The sequence below is a fragment of the Ambystoma mexicanum genome, chromosome 3p (genome assembly GCF_040938575.1).
Source record: "Ambystoma mexicanum isolate Mex_15411 chromosome 3p, UKY_AmexF1_1, whole genome shotgun sequence".
In the NCBI taxonomy this organism is placed as follows: Eukaryota; Metazoa; Chordata; class Amphibia; order Caudata; family Ambystomatidae; genus Ambystoma; species Ambystoma mexicanum.
Genome location: NC_090925.1, coordinates 1,118,486,917 through 1,118,508,128, shown reverse-complemented (window position 1 = coordinate 1,118,508,128; position 21,212 = coordinate 1,118,486,917). Strand labels below are relative to the sequence as shown.

Genomic DNA, 21,212 nt, shown 5'->3' with positions numbered 1-21,212 from the left:
TCCGTACTGTGACGAGCAGGATAGGTGCTTTAGAAAAACCCCTTAGAAGAAAGTGGGACCTTCTACTGCCATGCCTTCTCTTTGCTTATAGAGCAGTCCCTAAGGAAGGGGTTGGATTTAGTCCATTTGAGCTTCTCTATGGTCATCCAATTAGCGGCCCAATGGCCCTAATTAAGGAGGGGTTGGAGAGTGCTGCTTCTCCCAAGCCAGTGAGAGTCACTGACTATGTGTTAGGTCTCCAGAGAATGACACACATGATGACAGAAGCATCTGAAAACTTAAAAGCAGGTCAGGCTCTGGTGAAGCATTGGCATGACTAGAAGACCAACATGGTTGAGTTTACTCAAGACCAGCAGGTTTTAGTTATGGTACTACAAGGCAGAGGTCCTTACAGGACAATGGATTGGACCCTTCAAGGTTGCGGGAAAACATGGAGCGGTCAATTATCTGGTGGACTTAGGCAATCCTAAGGAGGCCCCCAGGGTCTTTTACACAAACCGTCTAAAAGCCTATGTCTCAAGACCAGAAGTGGGAGCTTTGCTTCTAGCTTCAGCTCAAGAGGAGGAAGAGAGTGAACCTCTACCTGATATCCTCATGGTACAACCTTTAGATGAGAAAATAGAAGGATTTAATCTCACTTCTAATCTGACACTGGATCAACAGGAGTGCAAGTTTATGTTAAATCAGTTTGCCTCCCTGTTTTCACTATCACCAGGCTTGACCCCTTGGGACCAACATGATATTCTCACTGGGAACTGTTTACCTGTTAAAAGCAGAGGTTCAGGATGTCAGATCATGTAAGAACCCACATGAAGGAAGAGGTCAACAAGATGCTTGATCTTGGGGTAATAGATCCCTCTAACAGTCCATGGTCTAGTCCAGTTGTACTAGTATCAAAGGCAGGATCCAAGGAGTTGAGATTCTGTTTGGACTATAGAGCTCTAAATGTTGTCACTAAAACTGATGCCCATCCTTTACCTAGGACAGATGAGCTGGTGGACAAACTTGGTCAGCCAAGTACATCAGTACATTTGACCCAACGTCAGGCTATTGGCAAATAGCTATGACAGACCATGCCAAGGAAAAAAACTGCATTTTCAACCCCAGAAGGCCTCTACTAGTTTAAGGTAATGCCTTTTGGATTAAAGAATGCACCTGCAACATTCCAAAGGATGGTTAATCAAGTTCTGAATGGGATGGAGGACTTCTGCATGACATACTTGGATGACATTGCAGTATTCAGCCCTACTTGGAAAGAACATGTTGACCGCTGATATGTTTTGCAGGCTCTTGAGCAGGCCCATCTAACCATAAAGGCAAGTAAATGTTTTCAAGATGACACCTTGAGCCCCTTTGTTTGAACAGGTCCCAGTCTTCTTTTTTCACCATTTCTTTTTGGAAAGTTCCTTCTAGAGTGTCTCTGCGCGTCAAACCAGGTTTGGTTCCTTTGTTCCTACGCCTTTGGCGGGCTTCAGGACTGAAGACCGCCTCTGGCGCCTGAGGTGGGCAGAAAGTGAGGGAGGTGCCTGAAACTCCCTGTGCTTAGTCTCCTAGGACACCCAAATGCACGCTGGCATATTTAGCTGGCTGACTGACTGGCAAGGACAGCCACCCTGCTGGGTGAGTGACAGCTAGGCTGAAATGAAAGGGAGATAACTATTTAAAAGGTGTGTCTCTTGGACTGGAAAGCAGAGTTGACCACTGGAACGAAATAACCAAAGACGAGCTGGAAGAGGATGGCTGCTGCAACCCCTGGCCCGTTGGTTTGCCCGGTGAAGCCCCGCTGCAGGTCCGAATTGCCAAGTTCATCTCGACAGAGAAGCCCCATCAAGGACGACTTCTTCCTTTCAGTTGGTGGGACCAATCAACTCGCAAGCCACCTGGATACCATTCTCGGAGCTGGTTAGGTTTAACCAGGGGGCAGGACACCAGCTTGTGTGCTTGAGGACAGCTACTTGAACTGAAGATCTTCCATTTTGCCAGCTTGTTTGACAAGTCCCTGTGCAGTGCAGGAGTCCCTCAACATCCTCCCTCTTGTCCCCACGACTAAGGCTCAGGAACAGCGAGATCTGCAGAAACTGCCAGGAACTGTCAGGAACCAATGTCTTCAGCTGCATCTTTTCTTCATATTAAGGTACTGTGCCAACCCGATTGAGAGAACTTACCTCTTGCGGTGAAAGTTATGAAACTTTCCCAACTTGCAGACCTAATCAGCTTGTGACCCAACATGTGATTATTTTTTGTACAAACTACTTCTAAGAACTTTGGTAAAGACTTTACCGTTTACAAGAACTGCTCTTTCCTATCCAAGACACTAGCCCATTGACTTTGGCCTAGGCCTATTGAACTTAATCAAGTCCTCTATTGAAATGAAACTATTTGCACTGCATAAGAAAGTATTTGTGATCTATTCTATTAACTTGTGCCTTTTTACTTCCATTTAAAGTAACTGAAATGCCATTTTGCTCCTATTTCCGCAGAGCCTAATTTACCCAGAAGGTTATTGGTTTGGTATTGAAGTGGGTTTGTGTATAATATTAAGTTGCCTCCTTCTAGTGAATGTTTTCTAAATGACTGTAATAAATTAATAAGTGTTTTAGCAATAAACCTTGAGTGTAACTATCTACTTGAACCACTGTGATTTTAAGACCTCTGTGTAAAATCCTTTTACTGCTCACATTCCCTCTTGAGATAAACCTGGCTGCTCAGCTCGCTACCAAAAACTGTGCAGTACAGACTTATACCAAAGGTTGGTTTTGCTTACACCTGTAGTCCTAATTGTATGTGGTGGTCCCAAGGGGTACTACATGCAATTCTGCCTAACAAAATGAAATTGACTTTACTTGCACTGTGTAACTTTATAGGCCCAGCACACACTATCTTACAACAGGGTGGTGGAGGGGTTACTTAGTATCCCCTTGGTCTAGTTTCTCATGTAACATTTGTACGTTACCCTTTCTACAATTAATGGCTGGTGGCAGTGGTTTACTTTTTCCTAGCATGGAGTGCTTCTACCGCGGGCTGCAATTGCAGCTGCAGTATGGCACCCATGGGTGCCAATTTTGTCAAAATGGCCATGGTCGTCTTTTTTCACCATTTCTTGTTGGAAAGGTCCTTTGTGAGATTTACTCTGCGCGCCAAACCAGGTTTGGTCCCTTTGTTAGTTTTGTCTTTGGAGGGATTCATGAGTGAAGCCCGCCTCTGGCTCCAGTATGTCTGGCAGGGGCAGGAAGTGAGGGAGGTGCCCGAAAACTCCCTGTGCTTCTTAATCCCCTTGGTTATAGGAAGGCACCCAAAAGGTGACTGGCGGACTTGGCTATCCGGCAAGGACAGCCAGCCTGCTGTGTGATTGACCGCTAGGCTGGAATGAATGGAAGAAACCTGCATTAAAGGCGAGGCTTTTTGGCTTGGAAGGCAGTGTCGCGCACTGGACAAAGGAACTGAAGAAGAAACTGTAAGAGAAGCTTGCTGCACCCTCCTGGACCGTTGGCTTGCCCAGTGAAGCCCTGCTACTGTGCTGAAGCTCCAAATTCGCCTCTACTAGAGAAGCCCTGCAACGACGACTTCTCCCCTTGTGTTGGGGGGACCAATCAATTCCAAAGTGAACTTGTTTGGACATCCTCTCGAAGCTGGCTGTACTTCCTCTGCTGTTGCTGCTGGAACCAAAGTGCCAGGGAGAGGAACACCAAATCGAGTGGATCACTTAAGTCGCACTCGAGCGCTAGGAAGATCCTCCGGTCTTGCCTGATGCAGGACTGACCAAGCCTGAGTCACAACAGAGTGCTGGACCCCAGATGCGAGGAAAGTCTGAAGTGGTATCCGAGAACCGCAGTGTTGCTATTTGCTGTCAGAAACGAGGCGCTGAAACCGCGAAGTGACGCTGAATTGAAGTTTGCCCATTGCTGCCGCCGACTTCCCATTGTGTTGGAGAACTCCCCAGAAGTTCTCCCTCTTGTCCCCATGACTTGAGCAGAGGAACAACAGGATCTGCAGAGCCACACCGGAACGGAAGCCAGCTGCAACCATTTCTTCTAACCAAAAGGTACTGTAACCCTAAGAGGACCTAGACTTTGTTCAACTAACATTGACTGTCTTGGCACCCTGAGAAACTTTTCTACCTCCGACTTTGTGCTTTTGCCTTTCGCCCAGAAAAAGGTTAATTTACTTTGCATTGGAGGGTTTTAAAAGTACTTACCAGTTTATGAATTATTTGTTAACCTTTGTTTAATTCCCCTATCCAACCCTTTGCACCCAAACTCAGTATTGCTCTAAATGTACCGGTAATCAATGTCCACAGTGCCCCGGCTATGTAAGTCACCTGCGGGTGTAGGAAGTGTCTGTGTGCCATCCCCAATGGGTATCATCTGATTTAGAGAAACAGAGTGCGTTTTGAAATGTATTATAATTGTTACATATATTGCTCCCTTCTGAAGAAGGCTTACAGAACCGACTGTTAAATAAATTAATAATTGTTTAGTCAAGAAACCCTGAGAGTGTTTATTTGAATAACTGTCCCTATGAAACTGTGTTACAACCCTACTGCTCACATTGACCCCTCTTGAGATAAGCCTGGCTGCTCAGCCACACTACCAACCTGTGTAGTACAGACTTATACCAAAGGTTGGGTTCCCTATTGACAGGAGGTCAAGGTTGATGTAGTCTTCCAAAGGATACTGCACACAGTGTTGCCTAAACGTCCCACCAGTCTAAAAGGGGGGTCGTCGTCTTCAGAGTTCTCCTGACGTTTGGAAGAAGGGGTCAAGCAGCAGTGATTACACAGAAGGCATCTCTGGTTGTTTGGAAGCGGCTGCGGACATCGCTCCTCTTCCTCGTCGATTCTTTGGTTCTAGGGGTCTGCTTGTCTTCAAACTCAGAATCCATCCCTTTTATACAGGAACACAGCCAATCAGCACCCATGAGCATTCAAACTTTGGGTGGTGGCTGTCCTTTGAGGAAAGCTGAGTTTCTTCCGTTCCTGTTCAGACACAATGGAGCCTTGCCGGCATCACAAAGGATTCCCACAGAAGGCAAAAGTCAAACTAGGATCTCCCCTACCCAGCATGGCAGAAGAAAGACCAATAAGGGACAAGCAAATAAGAAATGGTGAAAAGCATACCGTCACCATATTGGGTCAATGGTGACTCCTCTGTGCACTACCACGGTTGTGAGTACAGCCTTGCAGTAAAAATTGCACAAAGATAGGTAGGATAAAACTACTGCCCCCAGTCATTCAGTGTAGCTTGCTATTGTGACCAAAAGTTTACAGGAGCAGTGAAAAAGGGGATACCATGTGGCCCCCTCAGCAATCCACGTAAGGTGGGTGTGCTGATCTCACAATACAAAAAGATAGGGGTATCATTTGTAACAGAAAATAAAAAAAGAAGCCCAATGGGCTCCAAGCACTGTGTGATGCAAAAGTCAAAAGGCTGATGCCATACAATTTGGAGGAAAGTAGAATAAAAATGTATAAAAAGAAATACAAAGTATCCCAAAGGATAGGGTAAAAGAATGAGTGAGTGAGGAAAAAGAGTCCCACTGAGGGGAATAGACCAAACATCCATAAGTCCAGCACAAAGTGCTGTGGAGGAGATTGTGCATACAAATGAAATCATTTTGGAAAGTATAATTTTGTATGAACGTTTTAAATTAATTTGAACACATGGTTTAATGGTATATATTAAGATGGTTTTTGTATTAAATTTCACTTTGCAAGTGTGTACATTTTGATTAATAAAGTCTCACTTAAAAAGGCATATGAATATTTGACCACAGAGGCATCAAGAATATTTACTTCATTCAACACAAATACTGAAGGCCTTCCCCTCTTTTGTACTCTAAATGTAGAAGTCTTTTAGAGGATGGATTTCATGGTTAATAAGCAAACACTGGGCTTCTTGAGAGATTTGAGGAAGACAAATATGGCTCAGCCACCCCCATTTACCTTTGAATGCCTATTGACAGACACAATACACTACAAAGAAAATAAAGATGAATTTAAGAACTTAAACATGGAATTTTTAGAAGTAAAAGTCTGTTCTATGCACCAAACTGGATCAACTTCATTTATTTTCACAACAGAGTATTCTGCTTGATTTTGTTCAACAAAAAGTTTTCAGATGCTGAAAGGAGTAGTGTACATATTTTGATATTTTTTCATATTTTGACATTTAGTGCCTATATAAGCTTAGGAAAACATTGTGCAAACAATTTCTTTATAGAAGACAACGTTTAGTGTATTTGTATGCTTATTAAAACTTACTTGATTAATTCAACAGTTTCAGAATACATAGGAAATGGGGACTTGGATTCCTGAGAACTTTCCTCTAAAGCATTGCCACATTCAATGAATGAAACCACAGCATCCAGGTAGTAAACTGCTTTCTCAAACCTGTCAGACTGAAGAGGCAGGACCTTTATCAGATAGAAAGTGACAACATGTACAAATTGCTGTAATGTATTCACAAAAAACAAATTACTTTCTAAGTTGTGGTGTGTGTGTATAGTGCGATTTGTGCCATTGATCAGAATACAATGTGGGTTGCATAGAAAGGTGGATACACACCTACACAACATTAAATTAAATGGTTTTCACAGATTGGTCATGCTTCGACAATTAGCCAACTCATTCAACATGCAAGACTATAGAGCCCCCTCTTTCCCGTAGCTGCATCTAGGACTTCATTATTTTCAGGTATTGTAAATAAAATAAACATTCAACTTTCAGTTGCCTACGACTGAGATAGACATCTTGTCTGGCACACAGCCTAATTTCAATGGTTTTAAATCTAATTACATTTTAAAGCAGGACTGGAGGTTAGTCTGACTCTTTACCCAACTAGAGCAGCAATCATTTGCATTTGCCATCAGCAGAGTGGCAAAGCTGTAGTTTAAATAGTTCACATTTCAAATGAAAAGCAGTGTGCAGGTTTTGCGCTGTGTGGTTCGGCATCCAGAGAAGTTCTGCCATGTAGTCAAGTTGGTATTTGTTAAGATGGATTATTAGGGGGAATTTCAAGATGGCCGCGATGCTGTGAACACCGCGGCCACCGAGCTCCCGACCTCAAGGCCCAAAAGACTTGGCCGCCAAGAGTGGTAGCCCTCCCGGTGATTTCAGCAGACGGCGAGCCCCCCTCCACGCGGCCAGAGATTATCCCCGGCGAGGATCGGGTGGCGGACCGAGGGTTTCATTAGTGCTGCTCTCCGGACAGCGCAGCGCCTGCACAGCGCCAGACTACCGACACCCATCCAGCAACGGAGGAGGAGGAGGAGGAGGTGGGGTCCGCACCTCACCAGGAACCAGAGGACCGCGAGGGCCTGCGGCACAGCCCCGGGAGGACCCCCTGAGGCTCCCAGCCCCACAGCAACAACGTGCCTCCTCAGCATCTCGGGGAGGCTTGGGGGCTGAGACAAAACCTGCGAAGGGCCGGAGAGCCGGAGTCCGCCGCCAGACAGCACTGCCTGCGCTGCCGAGGAGAAGAGTATCCCATACCAGAGGAGGGGCACTGAGTGCGCCGAGTGCTCCTGGAGGAGGGATGCCCCCTCAGGTACAGCGCACCATACCTCCTGAAGGACGGCCACTGGAGGCGGCGCTGTGCAAGGAGCAGCAGGTCCTGGAGCATGAAGACCTCCCTGGAAGCAGAGGACATCATACCCCAGCATGCACTTCGGAGGTACGGGCTTAACTGGGGAGAGAGCGGTGCCCCCCCCCTTCCTGCGCCTCCCCCCTCCATCATCCACGTGTCATTTCCCTGCCTTCCCTGGGGTTGCACAAGAGTCTGTTCCCCTTACTACCATTGTTTTACCCGCACCTGAACGCTGATCTGAGCTGGGGAGAGTACTGTTGGGAGGGGGAGGGGGACAAGAGGAGGGACCCCCCTTTTTTGTGGCCCTCTCTCGTGCATAGGGGCCCCTAGATGGGACAGATGCGCGCAGATCCCCACATCAGCTGAGAGGCGCATTCCCCAGGGGACCTCCTGGTGACATACGCAGCCCCTGCCCTGCGGATTCTGAAGCAAACTTCTACCACATCAGACCACCCCCTGCTCGGTGGGCAGTGAGGCCCCGCCACTGGAGTGAACCCTGGGCTGAGTTGGGGAGCTGCAGTGCTGCCTAGAGAACTATTAAGGTCACCAGCAGCCACGAGGGTTCCCCCTTTCGGACAATCACCCAGCTCTACGCATAGAGGGCTAAGAGGCTCTACGGGTGCGGAGACTAGGACGGCCCCGCGGGCCCGCCCTCCTGGAGGAACCCGGAAGCTCAAACAACTCGCACAATATCAGGCGGCACTGCCACCAGGTCTAAGAACAAAATCAAGGACACCCAATCCCTCCAAAGGCCCCTAAGGAGGCTACAGGAGAACGCACTGACAAAGATATGGGCCAAGGACTCAGAGGATGGCCAGGGAACGACCCCCAATGACAGGCCGGCAGGGGAACCACTGGCAGACCTGGAAGCCCAGGAGTCACCCGTCACGCAATCAGCACTGAAGCTCCAGCTGGACCTGATCCAGACTAGAGCTGCTGAACGAAGCCTATTATGTCTTAGGCAGAAATATTATATTAAAGGCAATAAGGCAGACTGACTGCTCGCGAGAATGCTTAGAAAGGACCAGAGGGAGAAGACAATATTGAAAATTAAGGTGGAAGGAGGGTGCACCAGCACTAAAAATGAGGACATCTTAAGGGAATTTGCCCGATTCTATTCCACGCTGTACGCGTCCGATACCCCGGAGCCGTCCTCCCAACTAGAGTACCTAGACAGGGTTACATTGCCCCGTATAACCCAAGAAGAGATGGAAACAGTCGAAAGGGACATTACAGAGGATGAAGTCAGGGAGGCAATCAGAGCTCTACCTAATCTTAAGTCGCCGGGCCCGGATGGCTATGTGGCAGAATTCTACAAACTGCATAGGGAAACCCTCATCCCCATTCTGACCCAGCTCTTTAATCAAATAGGGCGGGATAGCGCAATCACGGGAACAATGGAGGAGGTGAAGGTTGTCCTCATTCATAAAAAGGGCAAGGACCAAACCGAGTGCACCTCCTATCGCCCCATAGCTTTAATCAATGTTGATTCTAAAAAACATGCCAAGATCTTAGCAAAAAGATTAGATCATTTGCTCCCGAACCTAGTTCTCCCAGATCAGTTGGGATTTGTCAGAGGTAGACAAACCACAGACAAACGTCAGAAGGTTTGCCCACTTAATTGAGAAGGCCCACAAGAAGGGAGTCCCTGCTCTCCTGATGGCAACTGACGCGGAGAAGGAGTTTGATCGGGTGGAGTGGGGATTCCTCTTCGCAACCATGCTCAGGATGGGTTTTGGCCCCAAATTTATGGATAAGATTAGAGCCAATTATAGACACCCCACCCTCAGACTGGTGGTGAACGGACAACTGCCTGAACCGGTGCTAGTCGAGAAATTGAACAGCGCAAAATAAGAAAGTTCAGACATGATACACTAGACTACGCTCGTGATATTGTATACTGCTGGCAAGAGTATTACAACAATAATAGACCCACTCCTAGGCCAAACAAACCTTCTAAACCACAATCTGAAAATATTAATACAGATAGCAGCGACATCACCAGCGGAGGATTAGAGGAAAGACCATCTGTAAGCACTCTAGTTACTCAAACTCCAGATTTGACCGATATACCACCAGCGTCTGCAAGCACAGCAAGTATACCCACACCCGTACCTTTTTTAGGCGACGGAAAGCCAGACGAGGCAAAAAGAAAACCCAGACAGAAAAACAAGCATTAAAAGATCCCATTGTTATCAATATCTTCTCAAGACAACTTTCACAATCTCAAATGGACACTTTGAATTTAGGAATATCTTTTATTCCGACGAACAATACTAGTTTATTTGAAGAAGAGATCAACCTTTTTAAACTTGTTCGGAAGATGGAACTTAAAATATTTTTTGACAATTTGACAGAAGACACACAAGAAAGACAGTCCCCAGAAAATTTGGAAATGAAAGGCAAAAGTAATTTTCATCCCCAAATCAATCATCCATTAGTGAACTTGTTCAGGATTAAGACCACCAAAGCTCTTAAAAGTCTGAAATATACCACAACCAGAAAACTGAACATTAGGAAACATCAGCTCAATATAATTAAAGATCTAGCATCTGACAACAGCCTGACCATCAAACAAGCTGATAAAGGCGGAGCTCTAATCATTATGGACATTTTTCAATACAATGAAGGATGTCAGAAATTACTATCAGATCAAGACACATCTGAAGCTGGATGGGGACCCAATTCTATCAATCAAAGAAACTATCAAAAAAATCATTGATAAAGCGGAGGATCTAGATTGGATCACAGAAAGTACTAGTAACTACCTAATCAACAAACATACAGTGACACCGGTATTTTATGGCCTTCCAAAGATTCATAAAAACAAAGAACGGATCCCACCCTTAAGACCAATAATAGCGGGTACTGAAAGCGTCTTTCATCCTCTTGTAATATATTTGGACACAGCCTTGCAGCCTTTTATACAAAAGACAGAAACTTATCTCAAAGATACTACACATTTTTTGCAGATCATCAAATCGATCAGAACAGATGAACCTAACTTGCTACTGTTCACCATGGATGTTAGCAGTTTAGATACAACAATTCCACACAACCAAGGCATCGAAGCTTTAGAATGGTTTCTACTCCAGCACCAAGACATTATACACAAAACTTTTGCCATAGATATCATCAATCTCATTTTGTACAATAACTATTTCCGCTTCAACAACCAATACTATCTTCAGAAATCCGGGACTTCTATGGGCTTGTCTGTAGCCCCCTCATATGCGAATATTTTCATGTACAAATTTGAACGGACATTCGTTTTGGACAATCCTGTTTGGAAGGATAAAATCAAGAGTCGGTTACGATATATCGACGATATATTCAGTATTTGGATCGGTACAGAATCAGAACTCATACTCTTTTGGAAATATCTCAACCAATGTGATAACAGGATTCAATTCACTATTGAAATTGGAAAACCATCAATAAACTTCCTAGACATGACAATCGAAATCACCAATCAGGGATTCAACACAAGGATTTACAGAAAACCCACAGATGTGAACAGCTCTCTGCACTTCCACAGTTTTCACGCGAAACATCTTAAGGACAATTTACCTTATAGTCAATTGCTTAGACTTAAAAGAATAACCTCCGATACTGAAAAACTGCAGGACGAATACGCCTCCCTCAAAAACAGATTTATGAACAGGGGCTTTCCAGAAGAGTTATTAGACAAAGCAATTCGAAGAACAGATGTACAAAGCCGAGAAGAACTTTCGACTCAAAAGACCAAACAAGTCAAAACAAATCTAATACACACCCTGAGATATTCCAGCCAAAGCTTTCAAATCAAGCGGATAATTCATAAAAATTGGGATCTAATCAAAACAGATCCTCAATTGAATTCCCTTTTTCCAGACCCACCAATGCTAGCATTTAAAAGAGGCAGCAACTTTAGAGACCGATTTATCAAAGCAGAGACACAAAAAAACCACTCAAACATTCTTGAGTAAACCTGAACAAGGAACCTTCCCATGTCTCAACTGCCAACACTGCTCCAATGTGATCAAAGGAGATCACATCAGACATGCACGCACAGGCAAGAAAATTCCATTGAAGCATTATGCAACCTGTGACTCTAAAAATGTAATTTATGCGCTACGTTGCCCGTGTGGTACATATTGCAGCCTTCGCTGATGATATGATACTTTCATTGACCCTCCCGAGCACTGCGATTCCTGCAGTAGAAGCTGAATTAGCTAACTTTGGTAGCGTGGCGGGCCTGAAAATAAACGCTTCTAAAACAGAAATTATCAACCTCACAATCCCGATCCCAGAAGCCCATTCTTTAAAGCGTACCTCTCCCTATAGATGGGTGGAGCATGCTCTCACCTATCTGGGAGTAAAATTGACAACAAATGTGGAACATTTGTATCAGGCGAACTATCCACCCCTCCTGGAGAAGTTAAAGAGTAAGATGATTGACTGAGGGCCCTTAGCGATTTCTTGGCAAGGTCGTATTAACAGCTTAAAAATGACTGTAGTCCCAAAGCTCTTGTATCACTTTGCTGCCTTGCCGGCGCACGTCTCTCCAGCCTTCTTCAGGACACTGAACAAAATTGTCAGCAGGTTCATGTGGGCCAATAAGCGCCCAAGGATAGCGGCTAGGGTGATGAGAGCTCCCACTGACTGCGGGGGCATGAGATCACCTGACTTCAGGGGGTACTATAGGGCGGCCCAACTGAAGGTTCTCCGGGACTGGCAAAAAGACGACCGGGGGAAGATTTGGAGGCCCATGGACAGGGCGGTCCTGGGGGAGGACCTTGAAGGGGTCTTGTGGAAGCTGAAGCAGGACAGGCCGTCTCGGTTGTATAGTAGTGCAATTCTAGCCCGGTAGCCAGTACCTGGGATGAGTCAGTGCAACAAGTACACCTAACATCGCACCAATTGCCCTTTACCCCATTATTTAATAACCCACAGTTCGCTCCTGGCCATAACACACCTGCTTTTCAACATTGGCATCAAGGGGGGGTGCAGGATGGTATGGGACATGTTCGAGGGGGGGCAGGTAAAGCAGTTCGAACAGTGTAAAATGGACTTTGCGCTAGATGAAAAGGAAAGGTACCGATACTGTCAGCTTCGACATTGGCTCACCCATCCCACCATAAAGCAAGCAGCAACTCGACAACGGACCCCCTTTGAAAGATTTCTCTGCAGGGACTCGGGGGACAAGCATATGATCACAGCCATATATAGGCACATGAAAGCAGGAGAGGACCCTCCACGGCTAGTCTATGGGAAGAACTGGGAACTAGCTACTGGGTCTGCCATTGAAGGCGACGACTGGAGTTGGTTATGGAAGCAAATACCAAAGCTAACACGATCACTTCAAATAAGGGAGATGTGGATTAAGCTGCTCACCCAATGGCACGTGACCCCCCCTCTAAACTACACAAAATGTACCCTGGGGTATCCCCTCTTTGCTGGAGAGAATGCGGTACAGTGGGAACTTGGGAGCACATATGGTGGGAGTGCCCAAAACTTGAGACTTATTGGACAGGGATATGGGACGCACTCAAACAAGTTTTGGGAATTCACAAGGAATGCGAAGAATTAGACAAACAAGGCTCAATTGTTGAGGCAAGATGGTTTGCAATCACCTTCTTCATGGTGGTAGTCCTCAGGGTAAAATACAGATTATCTTGGAAGAGGGCACAAATAGGGTGATTTAAAGGCGTTGATTCACCCTCCTTTTGCCTCATCCGCAGAGATAAATCCTGAAAACCTGATCCAGTTGGTGACTGATTATCCAAGGGATAGACACTGGGGGGTGGAAGAAAAATGCCCCCTCCTGATTCATAGGGCTTAAAAAAAGATGCCCTCTCCCTTTCATTCTCTTTACACAAAGTTTTCTCGCCCTCATCAGCCCGAGCAATTTGCAAAGGTCCACGGGCTACTGAGGATAGAGCCGCACTCCGAAGGTCATACATTTTACTCTTTTATATAAAAGTAATTAGTTTAGACACAAAATCACTCTTCCTTAGACTTGGGTCAAAGGCAGAAAAAGCCAGGAGTCCCCTAGTCACACAACAGATGGAGTGAAATGGAAAGTGAAATAAAAGAAAATATGACCAAGAGTGCTTTGTTTGTTTTTCATATAACAATATCACGAAACAATAATGCTGTCACAGCTCAACCCCCTGAGCATACTCTTGAGTAAAAAAAAATAAAATTGTTTAGCACTTCCCCAGTGAAACAATAACAAACAGCTAGTAGCACACAGTCCACCAGGCATAGAACTAAGCACTGAGTGGCACTAAGGAGCACTATATAGCACTATACTATAGAAGCAATGTGGAGCTACCCCTGATGGCTATGTGGTGGCTGTACAGTGGCTGTACAAACCCTTTAGGGCGTCCTAACACAGCCTAAGCGAAATTCACGGGGTCAAAAGCACCGTACTGTTAGAGGCTGGGAGGACGTCACAACACCTCATCAACCACATTCAGGCACACCGGACAAAATTGGAGGTTACCTCCAAAGGAACCAGACAGTAGCGCGGTAGTATGGACCACGAGCCCGAGCCCTGCCCATGCAGTTACCCGCTGTTAGGCGACCCGCTGTTTCCAATGGTTGCAGCCACGTTCGCCCGCGGCGCCCTCTCGATTCTCGGTCTCGATCTCGGCATGCAAGTTTCAGGGTTCCTTCAAGCTTCTAGCCGGCATTTACATCCGCATAGCCACTGTGATTCGGTGACAGCATTCACAGCGTCTCGATACAGCGAGTTAGATTTAGAAAAAGGGACCCAGGGGTCACAGAGTCAAGCCGCGCTGCTGCAGACAATTGCATACACAGGCACAGCCGCTTCCGACTCCGACTTCTCTTCCATCAATAACCAGCTTCCCTACGGGGGGAACAAAGGGCTCTCGATGCTGGGCCTGGGGAGGTCCCTAGCATCGATTAAGTCTAAGGCGGGCCGCAAGTTTTACGCAATAATGCTACTACGGTCCTAGCTCGCAGATGGAAAGCGAAGGACCTGCCGCAGGACCATGAGTGGGTGACAAAGATGTGGCTTACTTACTCACTACAGGGAGACCACTTGAGCTTCAAGTCTGACTGGGACGCACTACTCTCATATCTGGTGGATGGTACAAGGCAGCGGTGGTGCCCACGGAGCATGCGACTTTTGGGTATAATAAACGCCTCTGACGAAGATGATATATGAAGGGGCAAGCTATGTCAGTTCAGCCGAACCAATTAGGGCTTGGTAGGGGGGCAGTTTGGACAACCTTTGGAGAAGTACTGCTGCACTGGACTAATCGTGAATCCTGGGTCGGGGAGGGTGGGGAGGGAGTCGGGAGGTTCGTTACAAGTGTTGTTTTGTTTACTTTATGAAAATGCCAATAAAAACTAAGGTGAAAAAAAGATGGATTATTAGAATCAGCCCTGTTGGAATGATTTTGGGAGCCTGTCCTATTTATGGCATACAGGGAAGACACAGAGGTTGCCCAAAACCCAATCAAGGGAAGGTAGCTGAGCAGTCAAGGCCTAGTCACAGGAAAAGTGTGAGAGTGGTCGAGGGATACAATGAGAGCAACACCAGTAGTTAAACTTAGTAAGTATACATGGAGAAAAAATAATATTGCTTCTAGGGATTCTTCTCCAGAAGATTCCTCATCAGATAGATATCCATTCCAGAGTCAACTATTTGGAAACACTTTTCAACAGGGGGAGTAGTGCACCTCGACTCGGCCGTGTAAAGACTGGAAGGGGGTATCTGTACTCTTGTTCTCTATATGGCAGAGTAGAAGCACAGAGCACCCCAGCCAAGATTCTCTATATGGTAATGTTGGACGGGGAATCAAGGCTTAAGCTATCAGGAGGTGATCCAAGCTGGTTCTTAAGTACAGTGTAGTCCCCAAAACCCCACAAAGGAATGTCCACACACTGTGTTAGTGATAACACAGTTCTTTATATAAATAAGGTTCAAGTTATATACACCCACAATAACACACTTTGTGCTTAGGCAATACTATCTTTAAAAATATGTACAATATCTAGGTGCTAACACTTAACTCTTTATTCTATTCAAATGCACCAACTGCTGACAGTCTCAATGGCATACAAATCAAATAGTAAAGTAAATCAACAAAATATCTAAGAGGAAAGACATGGTGGGTTAAACAACTGGCAGAATACTGGGTGCCTAACACTAGATAGTTCTGTGCGAGGATCCCCTCCCCACCCAACCTGGGCAACCTGTAAATAAAGTGCATCAGCAAGCCCAGTCCATATATTGTTTAATGTAGTCTTGGTTCTGTCTAAAAAGGTTCTACTACCCCAATGTACCTGGTTTAGCAGAGTTCAACGTCGGGTAGTTGACAGATCCTTCTTGAGTGAACTCCCTTTAAGGGTGGAGCCACGGATCGTCGAGATCCCTCGAAGAAAAGGGTGAACGATGTGGTTGAGGTGGCAGCTTCGGGCCTTGACGTCCTGGCGCATCACTTCAGATTCCTCGGCGGTCCCCGTCTCCGGTCGGCAGCCTTACGAGGACTGACTTCCAGGGAGCCTCATTGAAGGTTAGCTGATGCAGGTTGTTCCCTCGTAGCTCTGGAAGAGGTCTCCTAGCCAGGTCCTCTCTTGGACCAGTTCTTGGAGACACGACAGCTTTCGGATTGCGTCTAAGGAAAGCAGTAGCAAAACCTTCTTCTACCTGGGCTTCAAGGTTGAGCATCAAGTTAGGACTTCAGCTTCTGAACAATTCCAGTAAGTGAGAGGTCCCCAGAAGTACTGTTCTGTCTCTCATTCACTCTGCTGGGCCAAGCTCAGCAGCCAATCATTCAGCGGGGCATTCATGCAGGCAGGCAGGCAATCAGGCTCACAGTGCATTCAGGCCATTCTTCACCATCCAGACACTCAACAATGAATGAGAATTGGGGCAAGCACCCAGCCTTTCAGCACACCACACTGCATTCATACCAGTTTTGGGCAGGGCTGTGCCATTCATTGTGCCACACACCAGAAACCCATAACATGAAATGTATATTGGTCACACACACCATTCACCCAGGTCCCACCCCACAGGTGTAACCACAACATACAGTCATTGGGAAGACTCCTGCCAGTCTGGCCTGGACTTCCCCACAATACCATATATGGAACTTCCATCCAACAGCCAATAAGGGGGATGGATAGAGTCAGGGCTTCCCAGGACTTGGGAAAACAAGGTAACAGGCAATAGAAAGCAAGAGGCCACAGCGGCCATCTTGTCTCCTATCAGGAATCAACTGATTCCAATGGCAGGGCGTGGGTATCCCAAAATAGAGGCTACTCAAAGCACCTGTCAAATTCAGCATGGAGCTGCCACCAGCCCATACCCTGCTCTGTGGACCACACAAAGGGGCCCAAAAACATACACTAGGGGTACCTGTACCCCCACCGATGGGTTCCATAAGGGTATCACAAGGGTCTGTTCACCACGACCAAAAAGAGGAAGAGCTGCACTGCCAGGAATCCAACATGGACTCCTGTGCAGGAGAAAGAAAAAAAAAAACACAGAACACGCATGAAAACGGAGTACAGGAAAAGGACATGAGGCCCTGTCCCTCCAATGCATTTCCATCATCACAGGCCGTCAATATGTCTTGCCTTGATGTAGCGGCCGTTGTCTTCGGACGTGACTTTGGTTACTTAGCAGGTTCTCGACTCTGCATGGCCTTAGATCAGCATGCTCCCTACTCCCACACTCGACCCCCACGACACCAACCACACTCCAAGCCATGAATCTTTGTCCCAACATCCAACCCCCAACCTACCGCTCTAAGAAACTCAGGCCTGGCATCAAGAACCAAGTTCTTCAGAGAAAACGTAACCAACACTTCGACCATCCTACGCAGGAACTCTTCACTCACCCTGAGAACCACACGCATCAATGCCCCCTCCCTCAACGGCTCTCTTACCAAGTCGCCTGCACCAACCCATAACATTCCAGGCACGCTCATCAACACCAGATCTATCCCAGCACATGCACTCGACATTGCAGACATCACCCCCATTCACAAAGTTGAATTCCTCGCCATAACTGAATCGTGGCTGCACGCAGCTGCCGGCCCGTCCTGTGCATTGCTGTTCCAGATACTACTCTATCTGCAGAAGGGACAGACCCACAGCTAAAGGGGGAGGCATTGCCATCAACTGCAAATCCAGCATCTCATCCAACTCTCCATGTCCATGGTTTGATCATCTCACCACCTTTACCGTTGAGACCCTAACCAGCAAGACCCACGCCCTTAAACAAGCTCCAGCTGCCCTTACCAGAAACAAGCTAAACATAACGTCCGACAACCTACTTCCCCCCCCCTTACTGCAACCCCTCTTTGCAACCCAATTCAAGGACAATCCTGACCCGACCACGATAACCAAATTCTATACTAACACTGTGCTGACCGCCACTGATCATCTGTGTTAGGCAGAATTGCATGCAGTACCCTCTGGGAACACTACACACAATTAGGACTACAGGTGTTAGCCAAACCAAACTTTGGTATAAGTCTGTACCATACCGTTTTTGGTAGCGAGCTGAGCAGCCAGGCTTATCTCAAGAGTGAATGCGAGCAGTACAAGCAATTACACAGAGGACTTTCTATCACAGTGGTTCAAGTAGACACTTATACTCAAGGTTTCTTGGTAAAACACTTATTTATTACACAATCATTTAGAAAACATTAAATTAGAAGGAGGCAACTTAATATTATATACCAATACACTTAAATACAAAACTATAAGATTTTGAGACAGTTTGAGCTCCCCTGAAATAGGAGCCAAATGGCAGTTCCGTTACTTAGAAGTGAACAAAAGGGACAAGGTAAGTAGAATAGATCACATATACTTGTTAGACAGTGCAAATAGTTTCAGTTCACCAGAAGAGTTCAATTCAAGTCAATAGACCAGGCCAAAGTCAATGGGCTAGTGTTCTGGATAGGAAAGAGCAGTTCTGGTATCAAACGGTAAAGTCTTTGCAAAGGTTCTGAGAAGTAGTTTAGGCGAAAAAGAATCATATGTCGGGTCACAAGCTGAGGCCTGCAAGTTGGGAGAGTTTCACGAACTTCCACTGCGAGAGTGGCGTTCTCTAAATTGGGTTGGCGCAGTACCTTAGTATGAAGAAACAAATGCAGCCTCAGTTGTTGGTTCCCGTCAGTTCCTGCAGATCTCACTGTTCCTGAGTTTCAGTCGTGGGGACAAGAGGGAGGACGTCGGGGGACTCCTGCACTGCACGGGATCATAGAAAAAGCAAACAAGATGGAGTCACTTCAGTTCCGGTAGCTGTAGGTTCAAGCACACAAGCTGGTGTCCCTCTCCCTCCCTGGTTAATCCTAACCAGCCTTGAGAATGGTATTAGCTGGCTTACGAGTTGATTGGTCCCACCAACTCAAAGGAAGAAGTCGTCATTGAAGGGGCTTCTCTGTCGAGATGCACTTGGCAATTCGGACCTGCAGCAGGGCTTCACCGGCCAAACCAACAGTCCAGGAGTTGCAGCAGCCGTCCTCTTCCAGCTCTACTTTGGTTCTTTCGTTCCAGTGGTCGACTCTGCTTTCCAGTCCAAGAGACTTGCCTTTTAAACAGTTCTCTCCCCTTCATTCCAGCCTAGCTGTCACTCACCCAGCAGGGTGGCTGTCCGTGCCGGAAAGTCAGCCAGACAATCACACCAGAGTGCATTTGGGTCTCCTAGGAGACTAAGCACAGGGAGTTCCGGGCACCTCCCTCACTTCCTGCCCACCCCAGACACCAGAGGTGGTCTTCATTCCTGAAGCCCACCAAAGGCATACGAACAAAGGGACCAAACCTGGTTTGCAGCGCAGACACAAACTCTAGAATAGAAGGTCCTTTCCAAAAAAAAATGCCAAAAAAAAAAAGAAGACTGGGAAATGTTTAAAAAGTACTTACCAGGCTTACCTCAAGAGGGGTCAATGTGAGCAGTAGGATGGTTACACAGAGATTCATTTTGACAAGTATCCAAATAAACACTTACACTCAAGGTTTCTTGATTAAACAACTATGCATTTATTTAACAGTCAGTTTGAATACGCCTTCTTCAGAAGGGGCAATATAATAGTAACGCACAAATATACTCCAAAATACACACTCTTAGTTTCTCTAAATCAGCAAGTACCCATTTGGGATGGCACACAGACTCTTCCTACACCATCAGGTGACTTAAATAGCTAGGACACTGTGGACGTTAATATATCACTGGTACATTTAGAGCAGTACTGAGATGGGTGTCAAAGTAAAGAGGTTGTAGAATAAGACAAGAGATCACACAAATATTCTTAAGCAGGTAAGTACTTTTTAACCCCCCCAATGCAAAGTAAGTTCACTCTTTCCTGGAAGGAAGGTAAAACACACAATCAGAGGGTAGAAGAGTCATTCAGGGAGCCAGGCCAGTCAATGTCAATTGGGCAAATGTCTAGGTGAGCTGAAGCCCTTCTTGCAGGTAGGTAAAAGTCTTGCACAATATTTTAGAAGACTTTGTAGAAAAAGTAGAATCAAAGTAGGGTCACCAGCTGGGAGGCTTGTGAGGTGTAAAAGATGCAAGCAACTTTACAGGAGCAACCATGCCTCAACTGAGAACAAGTAAGACTACCCCACAAGAGGCAAGTTCGCTTTACAGTACCTTTGGTTAGAAGAAATGGTTCCACCTGGCATTTGCTCCTGTGTGGCTCTGCAGATTCTTTTGTTCCTGTGCCTCATTTGTGGGGACAAAAGGGAGGACTCCTGCAACACAACAGGGCGGTCAGTGACAGCAAAGGGCAAACTTCAATTCAGTGGCACTTCAGCGTTTCAGCTACTTGCGTCTGACAGCAAATAGCAACTCTGCAGTTCTCGGGTACCACTTCAGACTTTCCCCGCTTCTGGGGTCCACCCCTCTGTTGAGGTGGCTCAGGCTTGGTCAGTCCTGCATCAGGAAAGTCCGGAGGATCTTCCTAGCGCTCGGGTCCGACTTAAAAACGATCCACTCGATTTGGTGTTCCTCTCCCTGGCACTTTGTTTCCAGCAGCAGCAGCAGAGGAGGAAGTACAGCCAGCTTTGAGAGGATGTCCAAACGAGTTCACTTTGGAGTTCATTGGTCCACCCAATTCAAGGGGAGAAGTCGTCCTTACAGGGCTTCTCTAGTCGCGGCGAATTCAGAGCTTCAGCACAGCAGCAGGGCTTCACCGGGCAAACCAACGGTCCAGGAGTTGCAGCAGGCTGCTCTTCCAAGTTCTTCTTCGGATTCCTTCATCCAGTGGTCGACTCTGCCTTCCAATCCAAAAAGCCTCGCCTTTAATGCAGGCTTCTTCAATTAATTCCAGCCTAGCTGTCAAACACACAGTGGGGTGGCTGTCCTGGCCCGCCAGCCAGCCGGCCAATCACCTTTGGGTGCATTCCTGTAACCAAGGGGATTAAACACAGTCAGGGACCTCCCTGACTTCCTGCCCCTGCCAGACATACCGGAGCCAGAGATGGGCTTCACTCGTGAATCCCGCCAAAGACAAAATGAACAAATGGACCAAGCCTGGTTTGGCGCGCACAGTAAATCTCAAGAAGGACCGTTTCAGCAAGAAATGACGAAAAAAGAAGACCGGGGCCATTTTGACAAAATGGGAACCATGGGTGCCTTACTGCAGCTCTGAA

General features: G+C 46.5%; 1 protein-coding gene across 2 annotated transcripts in view; it reads right to left on the bottom strand.

The window, feature by feature from the left end:
- AFF4 (ALF transcription elongation factor 4) overlaps nt 1-21,212 on the bottom strand; it is a 1,482,962-nt gene that overhangs the window by 234,738 nt on the left and 1,227,012 nt on the right. Inside the window, exon 18 of one of the 2 annotated variants that reach the window (XM_069652488.1) lies at nt 6,260-6,411. In XM_069652488.1, the coding sequence (XP_069508589.1) occupies nt 6,260-6,411 (152 nt within the window). The remainder of the gene's footprint in view (nt 1-6,259; nt 6,412-21,212) is intronic. The other variant, XM_069652489.1, reaches the window with a different exon arrangement.